Source organism: Aspergillus neoniger (assembly GCF_003184625.1).
Source record: "Aspergillus neoniger CBS 115656 unplaced genomic scaffold BO87scaffold_25, whole genome shotgun sequence".
Classification (NCBI taxonomy): Eukaryota; Fungi; Ascomycota; class Eurotiomycetes; order Eurotiales; family Aspergillaceae; genus Aspergillus; species Aspergillus neoniger.
The window spans coordinates 545,002-561,494 of record NW_020291153.1 but is presented as its reverse complement, the minus strand read 5'-3'; the positions used below and the strand labels follow the sequence as shown (position 1 = coordinate 561,494).

Here is a 16,493-nt window from a genome sequence, read left to right as displayed (position 1 = left end):
GTTGAAAATGACGTCACCAACCATTGCCTCCGAAACCATGAGAGAATTGGATATGATGCCCGGTGATGTCCAGGAAAGGCAACAGATGATAAATAGAAAACAACAGGATATTTGGACACGCGGTCGGGAGACAACGGTTATTTAGCCCGTGGAGAACCCTACCACCTGGCCATGATTGTTAGTCCGACTCCTCCGTCCTCTTGCCCACCATCACCATCCCCATCGACATGAGCCAGCATGCAGAAGGAGGCTATACAATGTCTCCCATTCGCAGGGTTACCTCATCGGTAGCCTGGGGCTGGTATGCCATCTCACTCAGCTGGGGTGGGATAGCGGTACTGCTGCACCAGACCCCAAACCAGTTCACCGGCCTCACGACCATCGGAACCATCGTCTTCATCGCCAACCTCGTTATCTACACCACAGTTACCCTCTGTCTCCTATTCGAGGCTGTCCGACCACAGAAGGCCCCTAAGCCCCTGGAAGAATCGCCCAATTTCGCCGCCCGGTGGCTGCATATCAAGAAGCCCCAGGACCTGTACTTTGTCCCTGTTTCGCTGCTCGCCTTTGCGACCATCATCTTCTGCACCTCCTACTATGGCACCCCGCATTGTGGCCGCTGGTTAATCCTCACCCTGAACGTCTTCTTCTGGGTCTACACTGGCGTCTCGCTATTGCTCTCCATTATCCTGGGCTGGTGGATCCCGTATACCCGCACAAACCATGGTGACCACTTTGCCATTGTGAACATCCTACCCTACTTTCCACCGATGCTCAGTGGCACCATGGCCGGCGTGTTGGCCCCGAACCAGGCCCCCGCTCAGGCGGTGCCCATGCTTGTAGGTGGCACCACCATGCAAGGATTCGGATTTCTCATGTTCCTGGTCATATTGGTGCAGAGCCTGACGGAGATTTCCAGCGAGGGTCTCCCGGTGCCAAATTTCCGACCGGAGATGTTCATCGCAGTGGGCCCGCCCAGTTTCACAATCATCGCCATGATCAGCATGGCGGACGCTGCGGTGGAAAAGCTCCCCACCCATTATATCAGCGCCGCAACAAGTGTGCGCACCGCGGATGTCCTGCTCATTGTTGCTGTGGTCGCGTCTGTATTTTTATGGATCTTGGCCTTCTTTCTCTTCTGCATGGCGGCACTAAGCATGCTGGAGGCTCTCTGGCACCACACCATTCGCTTTGAGCTCATCTGGTGGTGCATGGTCTTTCCCATCACTGGCTTCGTTCTGGCGACGATCGACTTGGGGGAGTATTTGGCTTCACCGGCCATTGAATGGGTCGGGACGGGGATGACCATCTTTCAGGTGTGTTTATGGTTGACGATCACGGTCTGCCAACTATTCAAATGGATGTATAAAAGGGAGTTCTAGCTTACTCATGCGGCATATACCCTTGACGAATTGGTTATTGCCCACTAGAGAATAGATAGGAAGTAAAGTGGCATAGCTGGCTATGTCCTTGGCGTTTGCGGTCACTACTGTCTTTAGAGAAATTCCTACTAGCAAGACCATGCTCTATCTCATGGACACTGAATCATGCTTTGTAGTCAATTCGGTAGCTGCGAATGTATTGTCGGGTTCACTGGAAGAATTGCAACTTCCTCGCATCGCTGCCGACTATCAATGCTTCCTGTTGCCACGGCCCGTCGCTGGCCATTCTCATCTTCGGTCCACTTGATTGGCCCTTGCGGGAATGCCTCCTTACTGGAGATAGTCCACTGTAGAGCCTGCCGTATGCCCTCATCCAAATCCGGCAGCATCCCATTCGTGAACTGGAAACCTCCTCCGAACTGGCTTGGGATATCCTTGTGTTCCATATATTTTGCCATGGTCGCGTATGCATCCGCGGGCCTGGTGATGACCAGCTTGTCCGCCGTCATGGGGTCGACAAAGTTCTTCATAAAAGCCCAGATCTTGGCAAAGTAGAAGGGCGCATTACCCACCTATGAAAGAGTCAACATCGATCCCATTCATGGTGTAAATATTGCTTACAATGATCCGATCAATGGTCTCGGGATAGCAGGTGGACAGGATCCAGCTGATATCGCGTGCAAAATCCCGCAAATCCCAGGCTTGCTTCAGCGAGATGGCAGAGGCATCGACGATGTAGATTGACTTGGTGATGGGGATAGTCGGGTCAGGCCGGTCGCTCATGGCTGTACAAAGCGGGAGCACGAATCGAGTTAGGCTATCAAAATGTATTGCTGCGCGTTGTTCCATGTCCGGAATGATTGGGTTCGATAAAATCATTTCAGCTTGCCTTGAAATGTCACGCGTCCTCCTCCAGGCTGCCATAGTCGATGCCTTCAAATGAGCGACATCAAGCGCCATGATAGGTCGCCCTCGGCGGTCCCGTCGTCCCGTCCAGTGAGGATACTAGTCCTCGTGTGAGATGGTTTGCATGCGACTTGTCGGGATTTCAGCATACCAGCTTTCGTGTCTCCTCATAATCATTCACGGAGATCAGATCATATAGACGGAGAACCTGTCTATCAGCCTGAAACTGGGCTGCCTCTTGCAATTGCTTTAGGGCGTCCTTTGGGTCCCTGTGACGGGCCTCCAAATATCGTCTATAAATGCCAGTCAGTATGGTCTCAATGAAAAGGGATGGTTTGCTCACAAAAGGGTAGTGTTGTCGGTGATCCCATCTTCCACATCCCCAGCCTGCAACCCCTCCCGACGCCCCAATAGGCCTTCTGCAGAACAGCACCCCTTGAAAATCTCAAGCACGGTCGACTGGTCTGCAGATAACTCTCCCATATTGAGGTACGAAAAGAGTGAAATGCCAGGAGGTCAGAGAAGTGACCAGATCTATGGCGTTGCAGGATAAGGGTGTCGCTTCAAGTCTTTTGTCATTGCAGTGTCACGGTGACATTCACAGAGCTGAGTGGCTGGGGGCGCGGCTGAAAAGAGTCACGGCCTTAGCGGCATGCAGCCAGATGATGTGTGATTGCTCGCACGCCCCCAATATTCTGGTTAAATTTCGGTTGTCTGAGATATGAGGGGTGGATTTCCATTCTATGAACCCACAAAGCACATTGTCAAAGCCAGTTGTCGGGTTTTGCTTCCCGCCGTCTTACCCTTCCCTCGGGAACATCAAGGATGTTAGCGTCGTGAGAGATGAAGTTTAAATCCCATAATGATGGCTTCACTTGCCGATCTTCCGGTGCCAGGTTTCCCTCACCAACTGCCGCAATATTATTGGTCCGTGCAAGGCAAAGAACCTGAAATCAGATGCAACTAAATGTATGTAATCAATGACTTACACTTTTGAGCTTCTTCCTTGAATGAGCCGAGCCTGGGTCAACCTTTCAACGCAATCCATAACATGAACTGCACTCTCAACGATTTTCATCTTTGCCCCAATTAGACTCGAGGAATGAAGGATCCAAGTGGACTTTGAGTGGATTCTCCAATCCTGGCACACCTCATCGCGACGCAACTCTGGTTGATGGTTCATAGATCTCCACTGCCCGCAAGGGGTTGATTGGCTCATGCCTACAATGATCCTCTCAGTGGCATCTCTCCATCCCCCTTCAGATCAGATCGTGCTTCCCGCTCAGATGAACGCCTGTTCTCGTAGACAGAGATCTCCTTGTTGGCAACGTATGAAATTGAGCAATTACGCCGAGTTGTCTCATTATGGAGCTGCGAGTTCTTTTTCCGGAAAATGGGCTTGTCCGTCCATGGTATTGGCTTTAAAGACGACCATGCCAGTCTTGTAGAACTGTCTTATTCTAGCTTCTCACCTCCCCTACGTTATCTGCAAAGCCAGTCGAGTGTTTAGTGTTCGGGGATTTATTCGCTTCATACCATGATGGCGCTTCCAAATCTATTACCCGATGATACCTCTGACCGGGTTCCTCGTGCCTCACGGGATCTTCAAGGATTCTGCAGAGATTATCCCCTGCGACGTCATAAGTTTGAGGACTGGGCCAACACAGGATCTCAGCAATGCCGAAGCGATTGGGAGCAGTATATTGGGCCGATAGAGCGCTGGGGATGCTGTAACCCGTGGGAGGGTCACTTCTCCGCGGTCGTCTTGCCCTTTTGTCGGCCCGATCGCATAGCCATCATTAGCTACTGTTTCGAATGTGAGATTTCAATCACAAGCTAAACTACAATCGTTTCGCCAGAGCTCACACTTGATAGATGCATTCATGTACGATAATGTGGTTGAATCAGCCGCCAAATCCACGGTATGCCCTATAGTGAAGTTGACTCCAGAGAGTTGCCCAAGCCTAACCAACTCTAGTTGAACAATAACACGGACGATATTGCTCTCGATGAGACAGAGTACCGAACCGTGCGATCGGTCACTGGGACCAAACAGATCCAGTCTAAGATGCTACTCGACCTCCTGTCGATCGATGCTGCATGCGCTGAGGTTGTTATTGAGTCCTGGAAGACGATGATCAACACAACCGCCAAGCAGGACAAGACCCGCGCATTTAAGAACCTGGAGGAATACGTAGACTACCGGATTGTCGACACGGGTGCACCGTAAGGAGTTCCTACTGATTCAAACTCACGCTGCTCTAACCCATATAACAGATTTGTGGACACATTGATGCGTTTCGGAATGGGCCTCCTCCTCACGCCCGAAGAAGAGGAGCTTGTCGCTCCTATTGTCAAGCCGTGCTATGCTGCCCTCGGACTAGCCAATGACTACTTCTCCTTCGATGTCGAGTGGGAAGAGTATCGAAAGCCCGAGTCAAACCAGACCGCCATGACGAATGCCGTCTGGTTATTCATGCAATGGCACCAGGTGGATGAGGAGGAAGCCAAACGGCTTGTCCAGCAAGTCACGAACGACTACGAGAGGGGGTACCAGCAACGAGTACAAGAATTTGTAGCTGGCAAAGGAAAATCCAGCACTAAGCTGCAATTGTATCTCACTGCGTTGGGATGCCAAATTCCAGGGAACGTCGCTTGGAGTCTACGATGTCCTCGGTACCACCCCTGGCTATGTGAGGAAGGCAGTGCCCTGTTGCAAGCATCGATGGAAGAGGCTCGCGACTTGCCTAACATAGGTAAAAAACGGAGTATCTCAGGAGATAGTATATCGTCTATGTCCTCCCTCTGGACTGGGGAAAGTGATCGCTCTGCACGATCATCAGTCTCATCGGCTCCTTCTATCGACGACAGGGCAAAGGAGACCGACCGGGTTATACTCGGAACAGAGGTATGAGCGTTGCTCAATGTAACGTCCTATTGATCGAAATTTGCTAATAATCTATAAAGCACCTCATTGGTCCAGCAGAGTATATCGCCTCTCTACCCTCCAAAGGTGTTCGCGAGGCCTTTATCGACGCGCTGAACGTGTGGCTTGCTCTCCCGGATCGCTTCGTAAGCGTCATAAAGACCATTGCAAAGACTTTACATAATGCCTCTCTGATGTGAGTGATTGCATTAAAAGGTGTACCCCAAACGCCACTCTGCTAACAATATATCCTCCTACGTAGGCTGGATGACATTGAAGACGGATCGCCTCTGCGTCGGGGCCAGCCCGCGACACACACCGTCTTTGGACAGGCGCTGACCATCAACTCCGCTAACTTTGTCCTGATCCAGGCTATGGATCAAGTGAGGCTGTTGGAGGACTCGCGTTGTGTGGACATCTTCGTCGAAGAGATGCGTAATCTGTTCATTGGTCAGAGTTTCGATCTGTACTGGACACGGCAGGGCGAGTGTCCGTCGGAGGAAGAATACCGAGAGATGATACGTCAAAGTAAATCCAGGCTTTTCCATCTCATATATTCCTATCACAAACTTGGTACTGACTGGTATTCAGAAACTGGTGGTCTCTTCCGGCTATTATCTCGGTTGATGATGCAAAAGGCGACGTCAAAGAAGAACCGGTAGGAAGCGCGGATGCTTTGATGAAAGACTATGCTAATCTTACCCGACACAATAGATACCTCTCATTGGAACCTCTTGTCGACCTTATGGGGGAATATTTCCAAATCCGAGATGATTACAAGAACCTTACTGAAGAGGTCAGTTCACCAACACAGTACAACTAGACATTTAAATTGACACGAAAGCGCAGTACACCGGACAGAAGGGCTTTTGCGAAGATCTAGACGAGGGGAAGTTCTCGTTTCCCCTCGTTTATGCCAATAAGTCATGGCCTGGATCATCAGATATTCGAAATATTTTACAGCACGGCCGCCAATCAGGTGGACTTGATATCGCACAGAAGCAGCGCGTATTGGACCATCTCCACGAGAGCGGAAGCATGGCATACACGCAAGAAGCACTTCGAGGCCTGATGGGTGAGATTTGGCATCGGATCGACGAGGTGGAAAAGGAATCAGGCTGCCCGAACTGGGTTCTGAGACTCCTTGTTCACCGACTGGAAGTGTGATGGTGTCGTGACCGATGGATGAAAGTAACGACAGTGATGTTGAATTTGGCGTTTATCCTACCATTTGGGCCGTGACGGCTACTATGACATGCTTGGGTGGTCTTGTCCATTTGAACATTTACAGTATATAGAATATCTGTGTGTTATTAGATGTGTGATATGAGCAATGAGTTATCCGCTGCACCGCGCTCTGCCTACAGATGTGGGACGTAGTCTGACCAGCTAACCGTCTGAAAGGCACTGGCAGGCAAACTGCGCAGTCCGATAAAGTCCTCCGTAAGAACGTACGCTCGACCCACGCAATAGGCTGCACAAAGAACAGAAGTAGGAAATAGCACGCGAAGAGGGACTTCCCTCTTGGGATTGCGATACGGATCGATGTTTCTCAACTTGGCTGCTAAGTTTCGCAGACACGACCGCTGCCGGGATGGGTTAGTCGAGGTCTTCAGTCTCGACAAGGGAAGAACCAGTCGCCGCTTATACTCCCTGGGCAACAGGATTTTGTCGCAATAACCAGCATGCAGTCCACCAATGACGGTGAATACCAGGTTGTATATACTGGCGATACGCCACAAAAGATGTTCGACGGGGGAAGGAAAGTGGAAATTCCAGGCAAGCATGAACATTGAGCCGAATACAAGCAGCACTGGGGTGGCAATGCAATCGGCCTTCAGGTCGGTGACGGGAAAGTTGTCACTGACAATGCGATCGCGTGGTTTTGCTGTCATTCGACGTGAAAACATCGGAATATGCATTTTTCGCAGGATTTCTGTGTAGTAATGCCAGTGCACTGCGCAAAAGGAGACATCGTCTGACACAAAGTCCAGGGGAGTCTCGTGCCATTCTCGCGAAGGATATGGGCAATGCTTAACCGAAACGAGACACCGTTAACGCACATTATCGGCTAATGTAGAGTCAAACGTACCTGTTTCCGAATGATAGTGATATCGGTATTTGCACGTAGAGTCAGGGTACTCGAAATGTCTGATGGCTTAAAGCGCCAGCAGAAAGACGTCACAAGAAATACCACTACAAATGAGATAGTAGTGAGCTCCAAGGTCGTCAGGGCCAGTCCCTGAGCTACACGCATGGCACAGTTGACGAGCAACCACAGTGCCTGGCATACCGCGATCGCACTGGAAACTCAAATAAGCGGAAGGCAAACGCTCTCGAGCAAGCTGGAGACGTACCGAGAGAAGGCGTCAGATTTATTCCGATCGTTGATGTCGTCTTCACCTATCATAGGGTAATCGAAGTAGCCCTTCTCAATGAGGAATTGAAGCTGCTTCGCGTTTACTGGGAACGGCCTATCGGTTCCCGGGCCATCGACCAAGAAACCCCCCATATCCGCATAGAAGGCATGAGTTAAAGTCCAACGGGGACGCTTGGTGGTCTTCGTTGTCAATAGTCGCTCGAATCCCTGGCGAGGGTATTAGCCACGTTTGTTGTTCTGAGCAGACCAGTACAGAATGGTCTCGAGACCTTGACAGACGCTCGCGCCGAGGACCACTGCCCTAGCGCCAGCATAAGCAGAAATTCGGGGCCCAAAAGTCCCAGAGAGGCCAAATGCAGTCGGTCGCGTAGGCCATGATACCATCGGTCGGAGCGGGCAGGGATGTTGGGCATGACAGACGTCCAGCAACATAGTACAATAGTCAGTAGACAGCTCGAGAGAATGGACCAGGTGCCACGCCCATCGGGCTCGTCAATCCAGCCATCCACTATAGCTGTGGTAGAGGTAGAATTTGTTGACATGGGAAGCATGGCCCGGACTGAACTGGACTGCCTGTCAGTTCTTCCGGGGGGAGATAGGCTGCCTATATAGCCAGCCTACCACGCGCTGCCTGCTTGGAGGTTATGCAGGCACCACCAAATCTTCCCTGGCGGAGATATGAGTGGCCAGGATATCGGCGCTTACCTGAAACCCTCGCTCAACGTGCACCAGCTGAGGATGCGACCGGTGGCTCGGCCAGTCCTTAGATCCCTGCAAGTCTGCCACCCGGTCCATCGCTTAGTGGCTGGTCGGGTCATTGGCGTCTCGAAGAAAGGACATTTAGTCCCACTACAATGCACCGCGGACCGTACCGTGGTCCAAAGCCATCAGGCTGTGGTGTTATAGCAGGTGGCCTCCTCCATGGTGGCCCAGGTGAGTTGCACCTATTTATAGGTGGCATTGTGGCTTTGCATCTCCATGCATATTCGACACTGTGAGGCCCAGTTCGAACTCCAAAACTGGTTCAATATGTGACAAACCCGGTTCGAGAAAACTAATAATATTAAATCGGAATATCCGCAGGGGTCCGACAACAGGCTGAACCTCCGCTAAAAGGATTACGCCAACCGCTGGTTGCCTGCGTCAGTATGCTTTTCCCGTCCCATATTACTTACTGGCTAATTCAGCACCTGTTGCTGGCCATTGCTTTGATGGCCCATCGCAACAATGACTTCCAATGCACCATCTGAATGCTGCATGGCAGGACATCTGCACGAGGGCAGGGCCAGTGGGGAGATCCAAGAACTTGCCAACAGTGTGTATTTACTACCGACAACGTTGTCACTACCACCACTGATTGTGTGATAGTCTCGACGTACATCGCCTATCCACCTGATCGGTCGACAAAGAATGCCATCTTGTTCCTTACTGATGGCAATGGCCATCGCTTCATCAATGCCCATTTGATGGCGGACCAGTTTGCCGCCCGTGGCTTCCTCGTGGTTATGCCCGACCTCTTCCATGGCGATCCCATCCCAGTCGACTATGGGCCCGACTTTGATATTATGGGCTGGTACAACCAACACCTGCCACCTAGGGTCGATCCTATTATCGATGCTCTACTAGGGGAGATGCGCACTACCCTCGCCTGCCCGCAAGTCGGCGCCGTCGGGTATTGTTTTGGCGGCAAATATGTGTGTCGCTACCTCAAAGCTGGCAAACTAAACGCAGGGTTCGTTGCCCACCCAACCATGGTGACGGTGGAGGAGCTGGAGGGGGTCGAAGGGCCGTTGAGCATTGCTGCAGCCAGTGAGTTGAGCAGAACTGTGTACTCTCCTACATTATTGGTTATGCTGACCAATGGACAAGTCGTTGATCCCGTCTTCACCGCTGCCAACCGCCACGAGAGTGAGGGGATCCTAGCTAGAGTTGGTCTTCCTTTTCAGATAAACTTATTCTCTGATGTAGAGCACGGGTTTGCGGTCCGCTGTAATCTAGCAGAGCCGCGGCAGAGATTCGCCAAGGAAGCAGCATTTGAGCAGGCTGTGGCATGGTTCGATCGTTATGTGAAGGAGTGAATGATTGGGGCCAGCCAATATTTGATTCACTGTTCAGGTTGGACGGCTGAGGCTAGACCTTTCCATTACTTATGGTTCATCGCATGCTCAACCTTCAGCGGGACTATGCATATATTGATGTCTATAAACTTCCATAGGTTACAGATGTATCTTCTTCGCAGACTTCAAGTAGTGCTGGTCCTTGTTTCGGGGATTACACATAGTACATGTACTACTTACTACCTATATACCCATTAACCCGTGGGCGACATTGAGCGACGGGTCAGAGAACTTCCGGGACGAGTTCATTGCGTGAAACGAAAGAGAAATGAGGTTCTATATCAGTGAACAGCAGTATATAGTCATGCATCGTTCGTTCCTTCCGCATCAGCTGATCACGAAACCCAAATTCCTGTCTGGCAATGGAATGATTGCCATCGCGTTGTTTTGGGCGATGCGTTTTCCCGTATAGGCTACTTTTTGTACTGTGTTCTGTCAATGACTAAGCGGATAGACTTTATGCACTTGCATACCCCGATCGCGCCACCTTCCGCTCGCAGCAGTCAAGGCAATTATGGCGCGAAGGCGATGTAACGTCGCAACTCCGCAAGGAAAGAGTCCTCCAGTGGACCCTGAAGTAGCATCATCCACGAATAGAGATCCTCGATCCAACAACGGCTGAGAGACTAAGAAAGATACCTTGATGGCCCTAGGGTCCTGACCGGGCACCTCGGATGATGGTGCCTTTATCATGTGAAAGCAGAGATGCAATTATGTGGGTGACTCACCTGCATCATACTCGTAGTATGGAGCATGTGTGAATTATGCTGGGGATGTTTAGTACAGTCTGTGTTTGGCTTTCTGGTTAAGTTACAAACTGCTGAGGGACTGTTGAAATCGGTTGCTTTCAATTCTGGAGTGTGTGGGGTATGAAACGAGCAACTACTGGTGTCCTTTACAGATATATATATATATATATATATATATATTCAAATCCAACTTGGTACATAGTAAGTTCCTCCTCAGCTTTTCCATGTCTGACAAATAGTGTTATTACCAAGTACGCAGGCTTGCCAATCGAGATAAATCCAACGTTACTAGTACGTAGTCGTATGTGCCGACCGTAGTATAGGGACAGCTTTGTCGGGAATTTGCTGATCTGAGCAATCGATACTGATTTTGCATTGGGGGCACCACAGAAAGTGCAACCTGGAGGGAAGAGGCCAACAAAATCACGTTGGTACCGATATCGACTTAACTAGCCAAGTAAGACTTGGGAATAGTACCGGGAAATAGCTCGAACATGTCAATTTGGCGCATATATGTACGAATTCAGTGGTGAACAACAAACGCAAAGGGGTATATCAAATGTCTATCTATCTATAATACAAGTCTATACATATATACAACCCAGTCACGAGGAGGCAGTAGCTCATGACCCGAATTAGGCATTATTGGCGCAGGAGAAGCTGCTGCCAGAGCTGTCACTGGAGATCGAGAGTCCAGAGACCCAGAGACCACAGACACAGATGGTGGCGCCAATACCGAACAAGGCCAGGTTGGCGAGGGTAAGGAGCGTTTTGCGGACAGAGGTGAAGTAGTTGCCCCAGTACATGTACAGCCAGAAGACACCGGGCAGACCGACTAGAAGATTCGTTAGCGACCAACTCATGGGGCCAAGGACACATCGATGATGTATGGAATACTCACATGAAAACCAACTAGCGAACAATGCGCTGACCAAGCTGACAAGGTCGCTGAAGACAGGGATGGCCTCGGCAATCACCCAGGCGATGATCCAGTAGCCAGCAGCGAGACCAACCCAGGCACCGACACCCAGGGCACTGCGCTTGTGCATGACATCCGTACCGCGGAAGAGGCGGACGTAGACGTTCTTGATGGCAACGTGTCCCAGGACGACACCCGCGATGACGATGGTGGGAATGGCAATGCCATAGGCGACCTTACGGACGACGATACCGGCGGAGCCCAGGGCGGGGGAGGTGACGTTCTGACCGGCGTAGCGATAGATGACGGCGGATGCGACCGTGTAGAAGACGATTTCAAAGCCCTGCAACATGCAGAGGGACTTGGGGAAGTCCTTGGGATCCTTCATCTCGGCGATGAAACCGAAGAAGGCAGGGTGACCGCCTGGACCAGGGATTAGTACTCAGATGCGACCGATTACAAAAGGAAGATGGAAGACGAACAGTAGGCAAAAGCAATGTTGGTGACAGCTGAGAAGCCCTTGACGAAAGAAGTCGAGCGGGTGAGCTCCATGGGCGCGGGGTGCGGGTGTTCAACAGCAACTCCAATCATGGTGATCAAGACGGCCGAGAAAATACTGATGAAGGCTGGATTACAGAGTTAGCATAATAGGAGGCTGTGGATGGACACAATGAAGTACTGACAAGTCACGGCCAGCCATGAGACGTTCTTCATGGTACGAGGGAGAGAGCAGGCGAAGGAAAGCACCAAGCCGACGACACCAAACACGACAGAGCAGGTTCCGTGGTTGGTAAGGGTGTTCATCATGACAGTGAAGGTCACCAAGTGACTACCCGATGCGAACATGAAGAACACCAGTTGAGCGAATTCCGTGAACATGCGACCGTAGCGGCCGCACAAGACTTCGCCGGCATCAGCCATGCTGTGGATGAAGGGATACCTGGCCCGAAACTGTCCAATGACATATCCAGAGTAGGTGGCGATGATGCCCATGCCGACGATGAGGATGATGGCACTGATTGCATAACTGGTTAGCAACAGACTGGGTGACGATGTAGACGGTACAAGATCGTATACTACTTACGGGATCAAGCCAACCTCAGCCACGGTGGAGGGAAGAGACAGAACACCCAGTGACACAGTCTCGGCGATCATCACTGCAGACAAAAAGTCATGGTTAGTTACATGGATCAGAGGAGACGATATCACAGTGGAGCAGCATACGCATTCCAGATTGCCTATAATCGAGAAAAAAAAATGATTTGTCAGTCTCTGCCATGAAGAGTATATGCCGTCTGATATAAACGGTGCAGTAGTATATAGTTCAGGGGGTCCAAACGTACCACCAGTCGAGAGTCTTATAGTGAACCTCTCCAACAGCTTCATTTCCAAAGGGGTCCTTCTCCACGGAAGGTGTCTTCACGATATCATTCTCCCACATGCCTCCATCTTCTTCGACCCGGCGACCCGGTCCATTCTCGATATCTTTCACGTCCAAGGTCGACATGGTTGCTCTTCAGGGACGGGTTGGTTGGCAGGGCTGACTCCTCGAGCAGGGTGAGATGGATGGGAATATAAAGTGTTGAACAAGCACCCGTCTCGAATCCCTCAAAGTCTCAGCGACAGCAGCAACAGCACCAGATAAAGGGAGTAGCGGAACTAAACCCAGGCACACCTGCACGATGCGGGCGTCAACCATATATGGCCAGAGTCTGCAAAGCATTGACGCATGGCGAGGAGGTTTTTCTTAGTTAATAGAAGGGTCAGCCTGGCAAATCAGAGGCCGACTTAATGCAATCTCTGCTGGTGTGACACAAACTTTGCCGCCCGCAGAATCCTGCTCCGACATCGGGCTCCTGCTCGCCCTCACGGCTCCACCGGTCGCACCATGCATCGTTCAGGCACAAAAAGCCTCTATCTAAGCCAAAAAAAAGTCCAGGGACCATCAGAAGATGATCGACGAACATCCTGCACGATTTTCACACCTCGATTGGACGAGGAATCACCAGATATCGCAAATGCTTGCTGGTACGGCACCGGACCTGGGGGAAGCATGAGGATCAAATTAAGCTCAGCCCCGGAAATACTACTTTGCGTCCCCTCTTTTTTCCTGTTGCAATCCGGCGGCCGGAGGGGGTTGTCGTAGCCACTAAACCTTATGCAGCGTCGCGGTGGCGGATTCCAGATTCCCCATTCTCAAGGTTTTCCACTTTTCCGCCTTCTTTCCCTCGGCGTTCTTGGTTAGGGCTGGTGGCCAGACGGAGGCCTTTCCCCACTGGGTTAAGAGTTTTTGTGTCTTGAGGCATGGCCGCTGCCGGTTCTTCGGAGCTTCCTGGCAGCACTCCGGCATTGCCTCCCGTCTAGTTTGTCGAACCTAACCTGGAGAAATCGAAGGTTCTCTAGAAGCTCGCGAAGCCGATCTGACTCGTTCATCCGACCGGTTTGCCGACCGGTGACAGCTCCAGCCAAATTAGCCATGATCCCAAATGGGCCTGGATCCCATTCCCCCCCCATTTCATGCCACGTGCCCCCTTCTGGCGGATCCCCGGAATCGGCCGCGTTTCCCATCTTGCCCTGACTCATATCTAGCGAGCGAGCTCTTTGCAGCCTCACGGACGATCTTGTCCGTGGACCCACCCTTCACATCGGTGAACTATCTTCGTTTTGACAGTGTCCATCATGCACCGGTGGCAAATATACCCAGTTATAGAACTTCCGCATCATGACGTGCGCCTGACTCATACAGTCAGCCGATGCAATGAAGCTAGGGATAGTAGCTTCAATGATTTAGTCAGAGGCTGGCTGTTTTACATATTGCTGTTTCTTGGTGGACTACAGCTGCAAATCTAGCGATGGCAGGATGACGGGAGTGACTCATCTGGATCATAAAGTCCGGTTGACCATGTTCGATAGACTTGGTCCGTCTGGCCGCACGGCTCGTCAACTTCAAGTAGAAGGATTGACCATGGGACAAGAGTACCTTGCAATCCCCAACGTGTTGGTGAGTATGACAGTAGCGTCATCTTGAATCGTACAATGGTGAGCATGCAACGTGCATTGGGCTCTCGCTCACCAAGAGAGCGCTTCCATTGCCATTCGAGCGTGGACCTGCATCGTCTGCACTGTTGGATATATGCTGACGACTATCTGATGCGAATTGCGAGACAACGCTGACAGAATTGTGCTTGCCTGCTAAGGTCGTAGCTGAGATGCTCTGAGGTTGACGTGGTAGGAACCTGTCATGTCGCAGCTGCTTATACTCCGTGCATTTTGTGCATCAGATGAAGCCATCTTGACTAGCCATAGTGAGCTTGGGCCTCCATTCCACGTAATAAAGTAGCTGTTTCGAGTCGCCCGAGGATGTCTGTGCCAAGACTTACCCCGTCGTGCCGTTTAAGCTTGTTACGTTGCGTACATCTCTTACAACAAGATTGGCTGAGCGATATCTCCGCATCTGCTGTTGAAAACTGCTTTGTTTTCTTAAGTTGACTTCAGTGTTACAGATAAACCATGTCAGGCCGCCGCGGTTTGGAATATCTGTGAAACATCCAGTCTACTGCATCGTGGTCAAAGCCACAAACTGGATGTGGACGAGGAATGTGCGTGCGTGAGGAGCAACGCACTTATCTCGCTACGGTGGCACTTGCTCATATTTCCGTGGAAGTATGCCATTGTGGGAATGGTATTTGAAGCCGCTATCGATCTTCAAAATTATGGATAATTTTGTCCACTGTACGTAAATACATAACTATAAGTGGGAAGCTAGAATCAACTAAGAAGGATCCTGTGTATTTGCTGGGTTACCTTGCATCTGCTCCACGATGCAGTGAAGTGCCCCAAGGTAATTCAGGCGAAGCACCTGACCTATCGATTAATAGCCAATGTTGCTTTGCATTGGGCGCATGGAGAGCATAATCTGATGTCGGATGCAGCGGAGTCTTACGCATCTGCATCACTTCGGATGTCGTAGGAACCGCTGCTATCAGTAGTCTAAGGAAGTTATGGTAACATGAGCGCTTAGCCCTTGACACAGTCTTTACAACACGACAAAACATAGCACACCTGTTGTCCGGACCACGAAGCTATAAGAAGTCCAGTCATTGCTCACTGAGAAGCCATGCCAGAGTTCGATCCCTCGACAGCTTAAGCATCTCTCCCAGATCACAGGAAACCTTGTCTGATTATATCTCCAGCCACAGTCTTGTCTACAGAAAATCACAAAAATGGACGTGTCTCCCTTGTCTGGTGATAATGGACACATATTTGTGGGAGCTCCAGAGGGAGTGGATGTGACTGGTGACTATGGCACCCCTAGTCTCCTCTTCATGTACTACAATCAGCCGGTCTCCGACAAGCATCGCAAGGCAGTGCAGGAGTTGAGACATGACCTGGAGACCTGGAACGCCTTTGAACTTGGGCGCGCTGAATCCCAGGTCAATGAATTGATGCAGAAGGGAAATCTGCCAACTGACGACTACAACGAATCGCGCGTCAGACGCACCGACTATCGCAGCAAGGCGATCCAGTATCTGCGCAAGGAGCACGAATCCTGGTAAGTTTCCATGCTGGGAGTAAATTCTCTCGGAGTGGTCTCTAACGTTTCGCCATGAAGGCTGGTGGAAGCCGACAAGAAGGAATTTACCGTTGAGCTGAAGACAGATGAGAAGAACATGAACAAGAAGGTCGAACAGGAGCTGCGCGGGCGGCTGGAATCCAAGGAAAACCTGCCGGCACAGTTTGGCGTTGTCTTGCGCATCATCAACCGCATCATTGCTGCACGCAAGCAAGACGATATGCAGCAGTACCATTTCACCAATGTGGAAGTGTGTGCTGATGGCAGGGAAAATCCTGGTAGGCAGATATTACTGTCTTCGGTGACGCAGCCACTAATAGGATGTCATAGTAATCAAGTCTACAATGTTCCGGGTCTACGAAGAGGGCGAGGAGGATGAGAGAGGATCTGTCAAGGTCAAGATCGACTATGTCAACCATCGTTGCCAGTTCAACAGGGAGCATTGGGCCAGGGCACGACACAACGTCGAGGACTTCATCAAAGAAGGAGAGAAAATCCGCCGGGCTATGACATTGAACTTTTGCGTGGATGCCTAAGTAGG

General features: G+C 50.9%; 9 protein-coding genes across 9 annotated transcripts; 4 read left to right on the top strand and 5 right to left on the bottom strand.

Annotated features, from left to right (window-relative positions):
* The first annotated feature begins 163 nt into the window (after positions 1-163).
* On the top strand, positions 164-1,483 carry BO87DRAFT_378534 (tellurite-resistance/dicarboxylate transporter family protein). The gene has a single exon (XM_025623815.1). It carries the CDS (start codon positions 258-260, stop codon positions 1,380-1,382), a length of 1,125 nt encoding a protein of 374 aa, XP_025477759.1. The 5' UTR covers positions 164-257; the 3' UTR covers positions 1,383-1,483.
* Positions 1,434-3,076, bottom strand: BO87DRAFT_408468 (CRAL-TRIO domain-containing protein). The gene is made up of 4 exons (XM_025626157.1): positions 2,632-3,076; positions 2,440-2,581; positions 2,004-2,387; positions 1,434-1,954 (listed from the first exon to the last, which is right to left on the bottom strand). Exons 1-4 carry the CDS (start codon positions 2,769-2,771, stop codon positions 1,559-1,561), a joined length of 1,062 nt encoding a protein of 353 aa, XP_025477758.1. The 5' UTR covers positions 2,772-3,076; the 3' UTR covers positions 1,434-1,558.
* Positions 3,077-3,828: 752 nt separating this feature from the next.
* Positions 3,829-6,510, top strand: BO87DRAFT_441138 (bifunctional terpene synthase/polyprenyl synthetase family protein; the record flags this gene model as incomplete). The annotated part of the gene is made up of 9 exons (XM_025627987.1): positions 3,829-4,105; positions 4,164-4,210; positions 4,267-4,514; positions 4,566-5,196; positions 5,256-5,410; positions 5,477-5,742; positions 5,806-5,872; positions 5,929-6,010; positions 6,064-6,510. 9 exons carry the CDS (start codon positions 3,829-3,831, stop codon positions 6,379-6,381), a joined length of 2,091 nt encoding a protein of 696 aa, XP_025477757.1. The 3' UTR covers positions 6,382-6,510.
* A 16-nt stretch (positions 6,511-6,526) lies between these two features.
* Positions 6,527-8,274, bottom strand: BO87DRAFT_378529 (uncharacterized protein). The gene is made up of 4 exons (XM_025623814.1): positions 7,864-8,274; positions 7,572-7,801; positions 7,307-7,517; positions 6,527-7,247 (listed from the first exon to the last, which is right to left on the bottom strand). The coding sequence occupies exons 1-4, from the start codon at positions 8,134-8,136 to the stop codon at positions 6,576-6,578; spliced, it is 1,386 nt and encodes a 461-aa protein (XP_025477756.1). The 5' UTR covers positions 8,137-8,274; the 3' UTR covers positions 6,527-6,575.
* Positions 8,275-8,524: 250 nt separating this feature from the next.
* Positions 8,525-9,805, top strand: BO87DRAFT_408466 (dienelactone hydrolase family protein). The gene is made up of 3 exons (XM_025626156.1): positions 8,525-8,909; positions 8,963-9,403; positions 9,464-9,805. Exons 1-3 carry the CDS (start codon positions 8,822-8,824, stop codon positions 9,670-9,672), a joined length of 738 nt encoding a protein of 245 aa, XP_025477755.1. The 5' UTR covers positions 8,525-8,821; the 3' UTR covers positions 9,673-9,805.
* A 1,171-nt stretch (positions 9,806-10,976) lies between these two features.
* BO87DRAFT_378527 (uncharacterized protein) lies at positions 10,977-13,085 on the bottom strand. The gene is made up of 7 exons (XM_025623813.1): positions 12,723-13,085; positions 12,604-12,617; positions 12,464-12,536; positions 12,063-12,394; positions 11,862-12,005; positions 11,362-11,802; positions 10,977-11,295 (listed from the first exon to the last, which is right to left on the bottom strand). Exons 2-7 carry the CDS (start codon positions 12,605-12,607, stop codon positions 11,096-11,098), a joined length of 1,194 nt encoding a protein of 397 aa, XP_025477754.1. The 5' UTR covers positions 12,608-12,617; positions 12,723-13,085; the 3' UTR covers positions 10,977-11,095.
* Positions 12,777-13,411, bottom strand: BO87DRAFT_114889 (uncharacterized protein). The gene is made up of 2 exons (XM_025617906.1): positions 13,199-13,411; positions 12,777-13,125 (listed from the first exon to the last, which is right to left on the bottom strand). Exons 1-2 carry the CDS (start codon positions 13,344-13,346, stop codon positions 12,896-12,898), a joined length of 378 nt encoding a protein of 125 aa, XP_025477753.1. The 5' UTR covers positions 13,347-13,411; the 3' UTR covers positions 12,777-12,895.
* Positions 13,412-14,225: 814 nt separating this feature from the next.
* Positions 14,226-15,051, bottom strand: BO87DRAFT_388662 (uncharacterized protein; the record flags this gene model as incomplete). Its single annotated transcript, XM_025624867.1, has 4 exons — positions 14,226-14,402; positions 14,453-14,615; positions 14,760-14,916; positions 15,003-15,051. 4 exons carry the CDS (start codon positions 15,049-15,051, stop codon positions 14,226-14,228), a joined length of 546 nt encoding a protein of 181 aa, XP_025477752.1.
* A 551-nt stretch (positions 15,052-15,602) lies between these two features.
* Positions 15,603-16,488, top strand: BO87DRAFT_441126 (uncharacterized protein; the record flags this gene model as incomplete). The annotated part of the gene is made up of 3 exons (XM_025627986.1): positions 15,603-15,931; positions 15,992-16,230; positions 16,283-16,488. 3 exons carry the CDS (start codon positions 15,603-15,605, stop codon positions 16,486-16,488), a joined length of 774 nt encoding a protein of 257 aa, XP_025477751.1.
* Positions 16,489-16,493: the final 5 nt, after the last annotated feature.